The 15,239-nt window shown below is 41.3% G+C and overlaps 1 protein-coding gene across 1 annotated transcript; it reads right to left on the reverse strand.

Moving 5' to 3' along the window:
- Positions 1-832: 832 nt before the first annotated feature.
- On the reverse strand, positions 833-10,803 carry trpa1a (transient receptor potential cation channel, subfamily A, member 1a). The gene is made up of 27 exons (XM_076295949.1): positions 10,705-10,803; positions 10,445-10,595; positions 9,900-10,075; positions 8,945-9,052; positions 8,673-8,781; positions 8,430-8,578; positions 8,066-8,202; positions 7,921-7,969; positions 7,733-7,832; positions 7,540-7,640; positions 6,033-6,202; positions 5,637-5,801; positions 5,270-5,384; positions 4,830-4,996; positions 4,494-4,584; positions 3,941-4,000; positions 3,748-3,846; positions 3,591-3,661; positions 3,285-3,447; positions 3,040-3,129; positions 2,710-2,879; positions 2,427-2,556; positions 2,102-2,284; positions 1,906-1,974; positions 1,713-1,801; positions 1,128-1,274; positions 833-1,025 (listed from the first exon to the last, which is right to left on the reverse strand). The coding sequence occupies exons 1-27, from the start codon at positions 10,801-10,803 to the stop codon at positions 833-835; spliced, it is 3,351 nt and encodes a 1,116-aa protein (XP_076152064.1).
- Positions 10,804-15,239: the final 4,436 nt, after the last annotated feature.

The raw sequence follows: 15,239 nt of genomic DNA on the forward strand, positions 1-15,239 counted from the left end.
TGCATGTCCTTCATTTTGTAGCAGTTGCCCATTGTCACACACAATGAAAAATGTTTAAGAGGGCTCTTAAAGGAATTATCCGGAGTAAAATGCACTTTAGATCAATTTACGGATGATTGGGAGTACATATGTTGAGTTGACATCAAAATCATGTCATTCGGATGTGTTTTGAGAAAGTTCGATTTTACCGTTTTTAGTCAAAACTCGTTAGCCTGGAAGTGACCAGGGCAAGTCATTTCGCCGCTACAAAACGCTATTTTTATACCTCTTCTACAGTTCCAAACAACATTACACTTACGTGGTAGTGAGTAGAGGGTCCCTAAAGCCAAATCGAAGTATCCCGAGGTCTTTATGTGGTCGGATAGAGAGTCCAGAATGAATTTCATCAAGCCAGTACCTTTCCGGAAATGTTGCTGCTGCAGCTGGCGTCTTTAGAGGAAAGTCCGTAGGAGTCGATTGCCGAGTGTGGAGTAACACGCTCTGGAAATTCACAATTTCGTCGCCGTTTTTAAAAAAAAAAAAAACATCCTAATGTCATCCTAAAGTGCATTTTACTCCGGATAATTCCTTTAAAGGGATATTCCACCATTTGGGGAAATTGTTTAACTCAAGGGGAGGTGGAAAACGAGTGTATTTCCCCAAATGGTGGAATATCCCTTTAAGGATATTAAGTGGCATTTAAGGATATTATAACGTTAAGATTATATGCAGATTATATCAGTATTCCTCTCATTCCCATTCGATTCCCCTTTGATTCTTCCAGTCCATTGCTGGTACATAGGGGTGCTGGCCATATACATATAGAACAATACAGTCTATGGTGCTGGCAGCCCTATGTTCTCTTAGCCATCACTGCTCTGATGACTGGAGTCCACTTGTCTGTCCTGGAGTGGAGGTAATGTATGTTGGAGTGGATGCTGTCAGGCCCATCTGTGTCCTCTGACTCTGAGTTGATCTCCAGTTTTTGCATGATCAGCTTCAGCAGGTTGTTCTGCTTCTCTGTGAGGCTGGAGATCTCTCTTATTCTACAGTAAAAAAAGAATTAAAAAAATAAGGCCAACTTGTTGTCTTACATGGCCTGCCCAAATGCATGGTGGGATGGAGTGGGTTAAGGCGTGGTGTCGTACCTGTATTTCTGCTTGGTCAGCTCCCATGCCAGAGGAGTGGATTGGCCGGAGGTGAGGTTGAGCCGGGTCTTCCCTTCCTGCGATTCATCCCCAATTATGGAGTGGATTAGACTCTGTGTCTGTTGAAGAGAGCAATATGAACAGTGTTGAGTTTCACAGTTCAAGTGAAGGTATCTGTTACTATAAATTGCAGCAGCCCCACTAGCGTATCAAGTAGGGCTGATTGATTTGGAGAAAATATCAAATGTCGATATTGTGATTTGCGATTATTTAAATGATTTTGAAATGTCAAAACACCAATCAGAAGTGCTGTGCTTCTCATGCACTAGGCATGCTCACCAATCGAAAGTGGCAGTCAAAAAGGATGACATGAATATAAAAATCATAAATGTGACGATTAACTGCACAATTATTTGTAGCCTTCGCATTTAGATAATTGCATTGGATCATATTGCAATTATGATAACTGTGCAGCTCTAACATCAAGAGTTGTACTATGAAGTAGTTAACTGAATTGAGTATGTGCTGCTATAAGAAGTTAAATGGCAAATTAGATTAAATTCCTCACATGCCTTTTGAAAACCTCTGTTGGGGTAAACTCTAACAGTAGCCCGGTCTGCCCGCTTCATGAACCAGTACGGTAGCTTCTCCTCCAGACCTGTGTGCAGTTCAATCTGCAAACGTGCACCTATATTATTAGAGGACTCTACTTACTGTAGCATTATATGTCTTAAGACTCAGGGTTTTTCTTTTGTTTCTAATAGAAAGGTCTACATACTTGCATAGCTATTTGCTTGAGGATAGCATTTTTCTGGACTTCAGCTATGTCACCAACAGCCAGACCAATCTACAAATTAAACAGTTGTAGGGCCTACATCAAGATTCTTGCACTCAACCATAACAAGTACAAAGAAATGACAGAGAGGAGACTATCTTTTCTATAAGCCTTTTAAATGTGGCATAGAGACACTTACCAAAAGATTGACAAGAAGAATTGGTGCCAGTAAGACAAATCCAATAAAGATGATGAATGTTAGTGTGGGAAAGGGAAGGTTTCCCTTTAAATAGGGTTTCAGGATGTTGTCATGGTAGTTTAACTCTCCCACCATCATCACAGAAGTCTGCATTATTGACAACAATACGCTGCCAAAGTTTTTCTGCAGGCAAGGAGCAAAAGCATCAACCACATGGTTTGATAATCACATATTGGATTTGGAATCGAAACATCAGCCATTGTAAACTTTTTGCTGGAAGTGTTTTTTTATTATGTTTGTTTATTTATTTATTTATTTATTTTACCTGCTTGAGCATCAGGGCGTGAAAGGCCAATGCAACAGCAAGTATCAAACACATAAACATCGAGCTGGTGCACACAAGGGTCTTCGCAATCTCTTGGAACATAACCACGTAAATCCCAAAGCGTTCAAAGCTGTGAGGATGGAGGTATGGACAAGAAATAAAAACAGTATCAGCTTTCACTGGGGATTAACCACTGAAATAATCACCTTTTTCGCCAACAACATGTCTTTTCAGATAGCCAATGTAAGACTTTTGTTTGTATTGGCCTGTCCAGAGAACTCACCGCCGCAGATAGAGCAGGAGGTTCATCCAGTTGTAGAACACGGCGAGAGCTCCTATCTGCCAGTGCCAGGCAGTCCTCATGTCCTGCAGCAGTGTCACCACAAACACCACGGACGTGATGGCCGAGAGCCAGTCCAGCGCATTGGTCACATCGCGTAGGTAACCTGTCCTCTTGGATGGGTTAAAGTGAACAATGTGTTCTCACAAGATTGCTTTTGCATGTGCTCCAGCTATTAACTATTTAAAGTTAAGCAGTCAAGCAAAGTGGAGAGTAGTTCAGGCTACTGTTAGTGGGCTGTAGTGTTATCAGGAAGAAAATGTCATCGCCTACCTGTTGATATATCTGGACTATTTCTTTCCCCATTGAATACAGATTCATTGCCAGAGTCAGGAATAGACAGAAGTTTATAATATTGCATTGCTGCAAAAATGAATGTTAGTCAGTTGACGTTCAGTTTGTTTGTTTATTTATATATATATATATATATATATATATATATATATATATATATATATATATATATATATGTTGTTGCATAGATCTCTTAAATCAGTTTATGCAGTAAGCTACCTTACCTTGTCTAACGAAGTGGTAGTCATAGTGACCTCATTAGTAGTGGTGTTGTTATCAGCCATTTTGAGAATGGGTCTCAGGTTCAAAATGAGGTAGGTCAGAGGGAGGAGGCCCAGCATGTAAACGGCCATGTTTAGTAGATGTACTTTGACACCGTACGCTTTCCTGTGTAACAGTCACATAATAGTGAACCCAATAGGCATTGTACGGTTCAACAGTGTACATTTCAAGATAATTTGTTGTTGCACAAATTTTAATGCACACAGGCATGTCATCTTATTTTAATGCATTAATGAATGTTCACTCACCATTTCATCTCTAAGTACTTTCTGCAGACAGGATGAGTCAATAGATCAACACGGTTGTGGTGCACCATGGCCTTTTCTCACACACAAAAGAAATACGCTCAAGTAATGGCATACACCTTAGATAAGATATGTATTGTTGGAGTAGCTTTACACTTACATTCAGAGCTGGAAGTGGCTTGTAGTCTAGGCCTTTGTCCATCCTTGCCTGCTTCACATCTTGAATTGGTGACTGAAGCCACTTGAAGTTATACTCAATCTATTTGCAACAGAATGTGTTCATCACATCAGCACCTGTTATTTTCTACCTTGAAGAAACTAGCTTTAGAAACGGAATCCGACCCTAGACTAACCCAGTAGTTCATGCTGTTGGGGTCCTCCTCTGACTCCTTTATGCACAAGTCAAGGAGATGCTGTAGGGGTTTTACAGAAACACACATACACACAAGCAAATATGGCATGGCACAGCTTAGAACAAGTAGCAGTGAAGAGTTTTGGTCAAAAACGACCAACTACTGAATATGCATTTAAAACCTGTTTAAAAACAAAAAGCACCGTTATCACCAATAAAAGCTGGCTAGAATACTGTAGATATTTTGGAGATATTGTTGACAGTGTCGCTCTGTGAAAGCTTTCAACATCATGGGGTGATCCAACTCGGACCACTGAACTGCATAGTACTGTATGTATCCTACCTGAACTGCATAGTATGTATCCTACCTACTGAACTGCATAGTATGTATCCTACCTACTGAACTGCATAGTATGTATCCTACCTACAGTGACCGGTGTATTTATCTGGCCTTCACAGGACCATAAACAAATCATGTTCGTTTAAAGATTTGAAGTGCTGCCACTTTTAAATAATAGTTTCTTGTTTTAAAAAACAGGAGAATTTGTATTGACCTTGAAGGTCTCTGGAAGCAGTTCGATCATGTCCAGGACAGCACAGCGCTTGGTGGAGTGGCGGTTGAATGCACCAAGAACTTCAGCACATCTGCAACCATTACATTTAGTTTTCACATTTAGTTGTTGTCTGAAACGTCTTATAGTTATGGTTATGGGATTTGGCAGACGCCTTATAGTCACTGATGCATTGCAGAAGAGGAGGAACTGGCCCTTGTTTACACCCCCTCCCCCCAACACACACACACACACACTCACTCACACACATGCTCTTTCAGATGTAAGACACTTATGTATTCTTTGAATTTGGTCTTGTGAATCAATCTGTGGACTTGCCTGTTACTCTGGAGCACCACCTCGACAGCCTCTTTCCTGTAGTTGTGGATGGCCTCGTGCAGGAAGGAGGCGTCACTCTTGTTGAGCAGTATCTGCGCTCCTCTCTTCAGGAGCAGTCGCACGGCGGCAGTGTGGCCTTCACGGGCGGCCAGGTGCAGCGCCGTGTTCTAGTGGAGCGGAGCGCACAGGGAAAGCAAACAGCGCCTCGTCACTTCTAAACACCACCAACACAGATCCCACACAGGGAAAGTAAACAGCGCCTCGTCACTTCTAAACACCATCAAGACAGATCCTTTGAAATCGCATTCTTGGAGCTTTTCTGTCCGTAAGCTCTCGTATAACATTCTCTGTGTGTGTAATTCAATGACTATACACAAAATACGCAATGATGTTAGTATTTTACTTAAAGTAGGGAGAAATCTGCAAAAAAATAACCTTACCCCGTCATCATCTGTTTTGTCCAGCATTTTGATGTGTGATCCCAGGAGACTGTCCATTGTCTGAGTGTAGCCTCCTGCTGCGGCGTGATGGAGGCAAGACCATCCTTTATAATCACTACAAGTCACAGAGAAGGCACACTCCAAGTCAGCCAGGAAGCCACCACCGATCGCCCCAAAGTAGGGTCCAATCTAGCACTGATGTTATTCAAATGTGTTGTAGCAGTGCGGGTGTATTGTTGTCTTTAGGAGGTCCTGGGGATTATGTGTGTTGTGCTGCTGGTAATTGTGATGCTGCTGTGATCGTGGCCCCGTGTCGTGTGTTTTGTGAGGGGGAAGATCTGCTTCTACTGTGAGGTGGGATTCTTACCTTTGGCACAGTGCTCCCCTGCATAGCAGCAGCTCCACCACTCGGACATGGCCATTCCTGGATGCCAGGTGGAGAGGGGTCATGCCCTTCTCATCGCCCTCATTCAGGAGCCGGGTGTCCGTCATGGTTTCTAGGATTCTGTAGCAGGTATTTATCCTCCCAAACCTACAAAAAACGTACACCATACATTTGTGTCATTTCTCAAATGATCTTGACATGGATTATGTAAACACAGGGTTATATATTATATCCTTCTCAACATCTATAAAGTTTAACCAGAATATGATCAGTGTGACCATACTGCCCATCACAAGGGTGAAGAAGTGTCCATGACGGTCATTATGCAGACACAAATTGAGAAACGACTCATGCATTCGTAGGTCAGTGAAGACTTACTCAGCTGCGAAATGTAGAGCAGACTTCTTTTGTTTGGACTTGTGGTTAGGTGACACCTCCAGTCCGAGCATGCTCCTCACTGAGTTGACCACACCCAGTTTGCAGGCGTAGTGGAGAGGAGTACAGCCCTCACCGTCCTCATCACAAAGGAGCTCTCGCACACACTCATGCTGTCAGAGGGGGGAGATCAACATTTGACACTTTGGGGGAAAATGTAATTCAGAAGTAATGTAGTAAATCATAATTGAATTACAATGTGCATATATTCTAATTTGAACAATAAAATCAGTTAAATTAGTTTTAATAAATAAGTGACCACCCCCATGAATTCTTTAGATTGAGCTGGCTCAGAAACAGAGCTCCTTTTCCTCTGCTTAAAACATGTGAATTAGTGGAATGAATGGTAGCTCTCATTTGTGGGTCTGGAAAGTTCATCTCATGGTGCATGTCATGTCTGCAGCAGCAGGGGGCAGTCACACATCTTACAAACCAGACCCGTATTTAAAGAGAGTTTGGCCAACTAGGGAATCGAATGGTCTGAGTTATCCCGTTATGGGGCAGCCGTGGCTTACTGGTTAGCGCTTCGGACTTGTGACCGGAGGGTTGCCGGTTCGAACCCCGACCAGTAGGCACGGCTGAAGTGCCCTTGAGCAAGCAACCTAACCCCTCACTGCTCCCCGAGCGCCGCTGTTGTTGCAGGCAGCTCACTGCGCTGGGATTAGTGTGTGCTTCACTTCACTGTGTGCTGAGTGTGTTTCACTAATTCACGGATTGGGATAAATGCAGAGACCAAATTTCCCTCACGGGATTAAAAGAGTATATATATACTTGTACTTATACTTATGTGATTGGTTCCGAGGCGGTCACGTGGTTTGTGGATCCCATGTTTCATACCATTTATCAGATCCCCATAGTACAGTGAACAGTGGAAAAATATCATGAATTATTTAAACAGAAAAAAACTAGAATAAGGCTTGGCTGACTTCAAACTTCGTTCATTTTTTGACAGCATGGTATACATTAATGATGGTATTACTTTATTTTCCTCTGTAAGTTCTTAACATAAGTCAGAGAGAAATTGACATTTAACTCACACAATAGGGAGTAATTATTTGCCTTCCAGTTTTTCCTTCTGACCTTCTGCTTCCATAACTTCTTTTTGGGTCACAGGGGAAATTGTGCAAACGTTTCCCGCTTCCTTCTTCCGTCTTGCACTGCAGCCATACGCGCACACGCGCACAATTTATGGTGTTTTTTCCACTGTACTATGTTAATGTGACCTGATGAATGTCGGTATGAAACATGGTGTCTACGAACCACGTGACCACCTCGCAACCAATCACATAATGGAATAGCTCAGACCATTCGATTCCCTAGTTGGCCAAACTCTCTCTGTATACAGCTCAGTTACAAACCAAAGTAAAGCCAAAGAAGTTGAAGGTATCATGTCTTAGACAAGGAGAAAATGTCACTGTAGAGGACTAGTGTTAGCTAGTTCCTGTGTCACCTGCAAAAATTCAGTAGGAAGGTTCCGGAGCCCCCCTGGTTGCATGATGGTGAGGTGCATGAAGTTACATCCACTCATATCCTTCACTGTGAAATTGCAACCTGAAACAATATTGTAAGTGTCTTCCTTAATAATTGATACCTGAACTACTTAACAGATTGGATATTCATGTGCATTATGGCGTGTTAGTTACCATGGGACAGCAGTAGGTTCACCGTCCTCCAGGCCCCGCAGCTTGTGGCCAGAAGTAATGGAGAATGCCCCTTGTAGTCAGTGAGGTCAATGTCAGCACCCTGTTGTATGAAACAGTACCAGTACAGTGGCTAAAGTGTGTATATGTCAGATCCATAGACAAAGGACGGCAGTAGCGCTTACACTCACCTTTGAGATTAGGTATTCTGCCAGTTCATTGTGATCAAAGATGGCTGCCCTACAACAAGCCAAAATTGCTATCAAACATGAATTGGAAAAAAATAATAATCATGAAACACACACAGTTTGCAGTGAGTTAGAAGACTGTCTATACTTATGCAGAGGGGTTTGGCTGCATCCGTCGGTGATGTTGATGATGTCCGAGATGTTCTGACAGGCAGAGAGCATGACCTTAACTGCCTCAGTGGCTCCTTGTGTACAGGCTGAGTGGAGGGCTGTTGATTTATCACACTTGTAACAGAAACCAGAGAGATCATATACCTTAGTAGGATATCCATTTCCATAGCATATGCATTCTGATCACTGGAATAACATCATCAATGTAAAGCATGCCAATCACCAAAAGCTGGAAATGAGGAAATTCTTTCGGGTCTTTTGCCAAAAAAATGTTTTAGTTTCAACAGAGTTTTAATCCCACCTGGTATTTTCAAGTTTAAGGGCATTCTAAAAGTTCATACTTGTTGTTGTCTGTTTATTTTCGCGCCATATGCCATACAGAGCTTGATTATTTCAAGGTTTCCTCCACGAAGAGCCAGATGAATAGGGCTGTTGCAGGACTTGTCCACATAATTAATATGTGCCTCAATGGAATGACCCATCTCCACTCCTGAAGGACAGAACATATGAGACTATTGGACTTTGCAGCTGAATTTAATGTGGCTGGGTGAATATAGCACTTATGTTGTAAGGACAATACAGACCCCTTTGAAGAATAACCTGCATGGATTGTTTTGCCCCAGCAAAAGCAGCAGCATGAATAGGAAAATGTCCCAACTTGTTTTGGCTGCAAAACTGTGCACCATGTTTGAACTAGAAAAACAAGAGCATAAAGCGTTGATAGACTTTCTTCAGGTCCTTTATGACAATGCCAAATCTGTATTAAATTCAATGAAATTAATTAATTAATTCATTCATTCATTCATTCATTCATTCATTCATTTATTCATTCATTCATTCATTTAACATCACTTACCAGTATATGAAGAGCTTCGTAGTTATCTGTTGCACAAGCAATCATTACAGGTGTGTTCTCTAGCTCTCCTTCTATGTTAGCATCAGTCTGGCTGTAGGAGAGGAGTTCCTATTCGAGATATAGGATCTTTCAGCTCAGTGAACAAAGTTCCACTGTTATTCTCAATGTCAGTCTCAGACTGCACATATAGAAACTGTAAAATGCGTATCTATTTTGTTATTTAAAGGCATCCCAAGGTATCTGGAGGTTAAGCAACTCAAGTGATACGGTAGATCTGTACAGCAATTTATACAATTTCATCCCTAACCCAAGAATGGTCCACTCAAGCGATTAGTACCACATACACATCCCCTGGAGCATTCTCTGCCTGTGTTACTCCGTAGAGTCCTACCACATAACTAACAGCTAACAGGGATATGCAGTATGTGAGATACATGCATATATATAAAAGTAACTATTTGAAATAGTATTGAATAATTTCTATTTGATAAGTTTTGATAGTTGTGCATCAAATATTTGCATCAAAATGGATGTATTAAACAGTTGCATCAAAAATAATATTGTTTTAACAGTATTTTAAATATAAATACTTTCCCCCAAACAGTATACATGATAATGTCATGTGTACTATAACTGCATGTGTCGGCTGAGAAAAACAGTAGGTTGAGAGCTTTGTTAATGCTCGTTTAAGACACTCAAAGACAAGTCACTCTAAGACAAGTCAAAAATGTATGTCTGATTTGTCTTCACTGATTTGGTGTAACGTTAAAGGTCAAATTATTGTCCAGCTGGTCAACAATGCACATATTTTGTCATATATCAAATACATTTTGATGTATTGTATTTATATAAAAAAAATATTTTGGCCGCCACAAATGAAGGCTGTGATGCCGAAATGTTTAGGCATGTTCTAACTAAATAGCCATGTGAAAGCTGATCACAACCCTATGGTTACCTCCACTAAGGTATTGTGGTGCAAACTGACAGCCAAGTGGAGTGGAGACAGAGAGCTCTTGTTCAGGACATTGGGATTGGCTCCAAGAGCCAGGAGAGCCGAGCAGCTTTCCCTCTGCTCCTTCTCCACAGCCCAATGCAATGGGGTGTTGCCAACCTGGTCCACGGCATTCAGCCCTGCAGGGAATCAGCCCGGTCAGTACATAGCTACCTCTTACACAGCGTTGTTATTACGCCATTTTTTTAAAGGGGGTGTGTGTGTGTCACCTCTTTGGTGTGTACAGACAATACAGTGAAAATAACATGCAATGCCTAATAGGTGTGATGCCCCCAAATATATTACTTTTACCTTCTTTGGAAGGGTTGAAGTCCTAATCTGGTTCAAAAGAAAATGCTCAAAAACCCCCCTCATAACTCACCATTAGTGGATGTGAGAACATGTTTTCTGCCTCTTATTTCGACTGAATGTCTTTCTGTGCATCTCACACCCGCACTGCAGTGACACAGTCATTTAAGGTTTTACACGCACAGCCATGTTGCACCTACCTTTTGTTCCTGCTGCTTGTGCAATGAGGAGTATGGTCTGAAGGTGTCCGCTTGACATAGCGTGGTGCAGCGGGCAAGCTCCAGTGTGGTCTTGTATGGTCAGATAAGCCATGTGTTTCTCCAGCGCCACCAGGTTGCCCTGCTGAGCCCACTGCAACAGAAGCGGCGAAGAAACTGGGTCAGCATATGGGGAGGGGGGTCCAGCAGAACTGCTCATGACCCTCTGGGACGTGAGTGCTTGGGATCATGGAAGGACTTACTTCAAACACATTTGCCCTCATCCGCGCTGTGTCCTCGTCATCCACAACTTCCACAGAGGACTTGGGGACATGCTTGGAATTTACCATGAAGATTGACATCTTTGCAGAACCAGCAGCTGAAGGCACCTTGTTGAAGCAAACAAGCACGTTTAATTGAAACACATTCTTACAGCACGGATACTAGCATGCCATTTCTTTAGAAGCTTATTCGTAGAAAATTGGAAAACATAAAAAAAATGTAGAGGCTTGTTACCTCATAACCAGACAGTTTTCTTCTTACTTGTTTATTATGATTCTGAAAGCATATTCTTTTGAGGACTTTTATTTCCAACAAATTTCTCTTACCAATCTTACCTTTGCGGGGTTGTGGTCATCTGCTGGCTTTCTGATGGCCGCGAGGTTGTTTTTATACCACCCACTTCTGATGTTTGCTTAGGGTATTGGATTGTCATGTGTCCTAAGATAGGGTTAGATAATGTCCAGTTGTCATTCTAAAAGATTTTCTAATTGGCCTCACAATGTCCTGGAACCCACTTTTGTTAGTAATATTGGGAAATGAAAATGCATCACCAGGCTTTTATATATGGAGAGCATTTGCACAATTGCATCATTGGGTCTAATTGTATTGCATTTATTTCCATCAATGCCTTCTATTTCAGATAATGTAATAAGTAAAGCATTACTTCCCAAAGTGTGAATATCAATCATGCAGTTTGCCCATTTTATGGTTCAATTCTAACCAGAGGCTATTCATTTAGGCTGGAAAATTGAGGGCTGGAGACTTTGCAAGCATCTGATTTCAGGAACATTGTGCTAGTGTCCTTGTGTGCTTATCTGAAAGGCTTGTCATTTTCAGTGGTACACAGGACAACATGCTGGTTGTTAGGGATGTCACACACACACAAAAAAAACGACAGCTCAACATCACTTGCTAAAGGCCTGTAAAGACAAAATGCCCCCATGAGTTTTTCTGTTGCCTTGTGCAAATGATCTCAGAGCTCTGAGAATGTAAAATGTCTTTCTCTGGCCATTGGGATATTTCTGATTTGAAGAGTGCATTCAGTCTGAAATTTAAATTTAATCATCTATCAGTTACACCATTCCCAGACTATTGTGGGAATGTTAAATGTCTCTGTTAATGTACTCAATCAGTACAACCAACCATAAAGTTAAAAACAAATTAACGTATTGACATTTAAAGACTGACACTGCAGTTATTTATGTTTTGTAGTGTGCCACCTGTCAGGGTAGGGGTGTCGTCATATGGATTGTTATTTAGTCATATGGATTGCTTAGTTGTTTGGGAAAAGTAAGCTACCTGTAATTGATGTCAGTGTTTGTCCTTAATTCAATAGAGAAGCAATCAAGGGATTGTATATGGTTTCTCACACAAACAGCTCCCTCTGACATGGCTGATATTATGACATTAATCACACTCATCATAGGCCAGGTGAATGTGCTACAGCTGCCATAAGCGTTTTCTCTGTTATAGCATCAGCCGTGTGTCTAATTCGGTAAGGTGTATTTCATTATTCCTCATATAGGGGACTGGTAAAGTTTTTTTGCTTTGCCAATACAGTTTTAGTATCGATCATTTCTCCACAGTTGTACCAATATGTCATGATCAGATCAAGGCTGAAAGACCTCTTTCTACTGCTTCCTCAGCAAAGCTTTCCTAATAAACAGTCTGCATTGTGTAGCACCTAGTGTTCCCTGACATAAACCTATAATTGCTTTGAACAAGAAGGGGGAATGCAAGAGTGTTGGTATGATTTATTATACTACAAACCAACCCCCCCACCAACCCCCTCCTGAGTACTGAACATTTAGGAATATTTTGTTTTGCTGAAGACTGAAATAACCATCTAACATAACTGTTGTGAGTCAGTGGCTTTTTTAATCTGAAAGCGAGAGAGACAGTATAAACACCAACATAATCTGAACTTTCTTTACTGTATTCACTATATCACGCCTTGACTAAGCCTTCCCTTAGCCGCCCGCATCAAATTCAACTCACTAATGGTTGCATACAAGGTGATTGTTGGGTCTGCACTCACTTCATAAAAGCTTATGTTACCCATCAGGCACTGCACTCCTCCAAGGAACATTGTCTAGCACTGCCACCCCCACTCCCGCAACTTTTTTCATCTGTGGTCCTCCAATGGTGGAACGATCTGCCAAGCTCCATCAGAGCAGGGGCATCCCTCTCTATCTTAAAAAAACTCTTGAAGATACAACCCTTCCAAGAATACCTTCTCTCCTAGCACTTCTGACCACCACACACACCTAATACACACTTACCACACTCTTCCCCTCTTTCCTCCTTCCACCCCACTTCCCTCTCTTCTCTTCTCTCCTCTTCTACCACTTTTCCTCCTCAGTACTTCTACTAGTACTTAATGTGTAGGCACTCCTAGTACTAGCATTGACAGATCCTAGCTATATTCTCTTCTGCACTGTAGTTAAACATTATTCTATCGCTGCTGTAACCCTCAAAGTTTAAATGTAAAAATGCTGCAATGTTAATAGCTTAAATATATTTATATTGCTGTAAATTGCTTTGGACAAATGCATCTGCCAAATGAATAAATGTAAATGCCTAAAAAAAGACTTACTGCTCTCTTGCCCATTATGAGGGAATTTGGAACATTCAGCCTGCAATGACAATTTGTCAGTACAATTTGTACAATTAAATATCAGCTTATGTCATGGTGTCAGCAAATTTCATTACCCACAGTGTGCTCCCTGATTAGCCCACGTAAGATTCGAGATTACTGATGAAATGACTCATATAAATGGGAGAGACCTGAAGGCTTGTTTAGAGAGCTCTCACTTCATCTCCAGTGGGTCAACCTCTGGCTGAAACCTCCCTGAAAAGTATTTGTCCTCAGAGAACACCTCATGGTTAGCAAGTGCTGAGTTTTAGAACTTTCGTTGTTAAATTCTAACACCTAAACCAGCCATTCTTGAGCCTCTCAATTTAGGTCACACACTAGATTATTTTAAGGAAGTAGGCTACATTTCAAATTATTCAAGGCATTTTTGAAAATGTATAATTTTGTAAAGATGTGTAACTTGGATATAAACTTAAATATCATAACAAATCTGTATCAATGGTAAGATTATGTTAGTATCTAGGCTAAATGACACCATTGCTTCTATTTTTGGTAGCATGGGTCTATATTTGGTATCCACCTACACTCCAAAGCCAAGCTGATAATCGTTTGGCATTTAACATCAATATAAAGTGTAGGCCTACTATGGTATTTATACTAGGTCAACTAAAAATCTAGACTTTACTCATGAGACTAAAAATGAAAATGGGTAGGCCTATACATTAAATAAAGCCATTTGATAGCCATAGAGGAAAGGATGTAAAGACCATGGGGGGGGGGGGGGGTCGTCATTAAAGAGAGGTCACTGTCATTGAGTGAAAATGAAGTACCAAAATCTTTACTTTTAGGCAATATGTTGTTGGAGGAGTTTTTCACTCATTAGTTTCACATCATGAGTCGACTTGTAGACTCTCTTTAATACAATGTAGAGTGTCTTTCTCTAACAGTGAGTGTGTCGGACGCACAAGAGCGCTCGGTTTGGTTGATCTGATGGTAGTGCTATCCTTAGTGATGCACAACTCAATCCAATTAGGCTTCAGCTTCGGGCTGTGATGCTGGGAGCGGGACTGGCATATCTGCACAGTCGAGGCTACACGAGTTGTCCTGCAGTTTAGCCACCGGCGCCGATAACATGATCATAATCACAAAAGATCGTCCGCAAAATGGTTTAACCATGACTTCCAGGAGACTATAATGTAGCCTATTCGTTTCGTCCAAGACAAGTAGCCTACTGCGGGTCTGCTGGTTAACAACATGAGGAGGCATTTCATTCGCACAGCTACAGCGGACACCTTGTGTGCCTAATCTCATGGAGAGGTAGCCTAATTACAGGGCTTTATTTCGTCTTCGGGACAGATAACATACCTACACGAATAAGTATTGTATCACTACAAAAGGTAAGAAATTGTTCTTGTTGTTTGTGTTTTAATGCGATCGCTTAGTGTAGGCTACTGTAACCAGTCTGCGTGTAACTCCTAATTACACTTCGATGACAGCTATTGCTTTATTTAATTCAGCGTAGTGGACAGAAAAGTACAACAGGAATCTGGCGGTTGTATTGTCTAGGTTTGATTCACTGTGTTATTCAGTCTTCTCTGGCGAAATTGCATGAGTGTCTGATGCGTTAATCAGATGCTTCATAAGTTGAGAGGAATGATGTTAAGAATGTCATTGGGACTCTAAACTTCATTATCACTCTGATAAAGTAGCCTACTGGATGCATATGGCAAATTACTATATTGTCCCCCTAGTCTTTTTGTCATGAGTAGGCTAGTTTCGGCTACTCTGCATAATGCATAATTTCATTGATGACGACCAATGCCATTATACTCGTGTAAAGACCAAAAGTTCTAACACATTTCAAATGAGTAAAGTACATTACTTCTCATGTGTACTTGTTACTTGTCATATCGACTAATG

This window comes from Alosa pseudoharengus, unplaced genomic scaffold (genome assembly GCF_046254945.1).
Source record: "Alosa pseudoharengus isolate Yale_2024_CS ecotype anadromous, Long Island Sound unplaced genomic scaffold, YU_APseudo_1.1 YU_APseudo_1.1_scf_2, whole genome shotgun sequence".
Taxonomy (NCBI): domain Eukaryota; kingdom Metazoa; phylum Chordata; class Actinopteri; order Clupeiformes; family Clupeidae; genus Alosa; species Alosa pseudoharengus.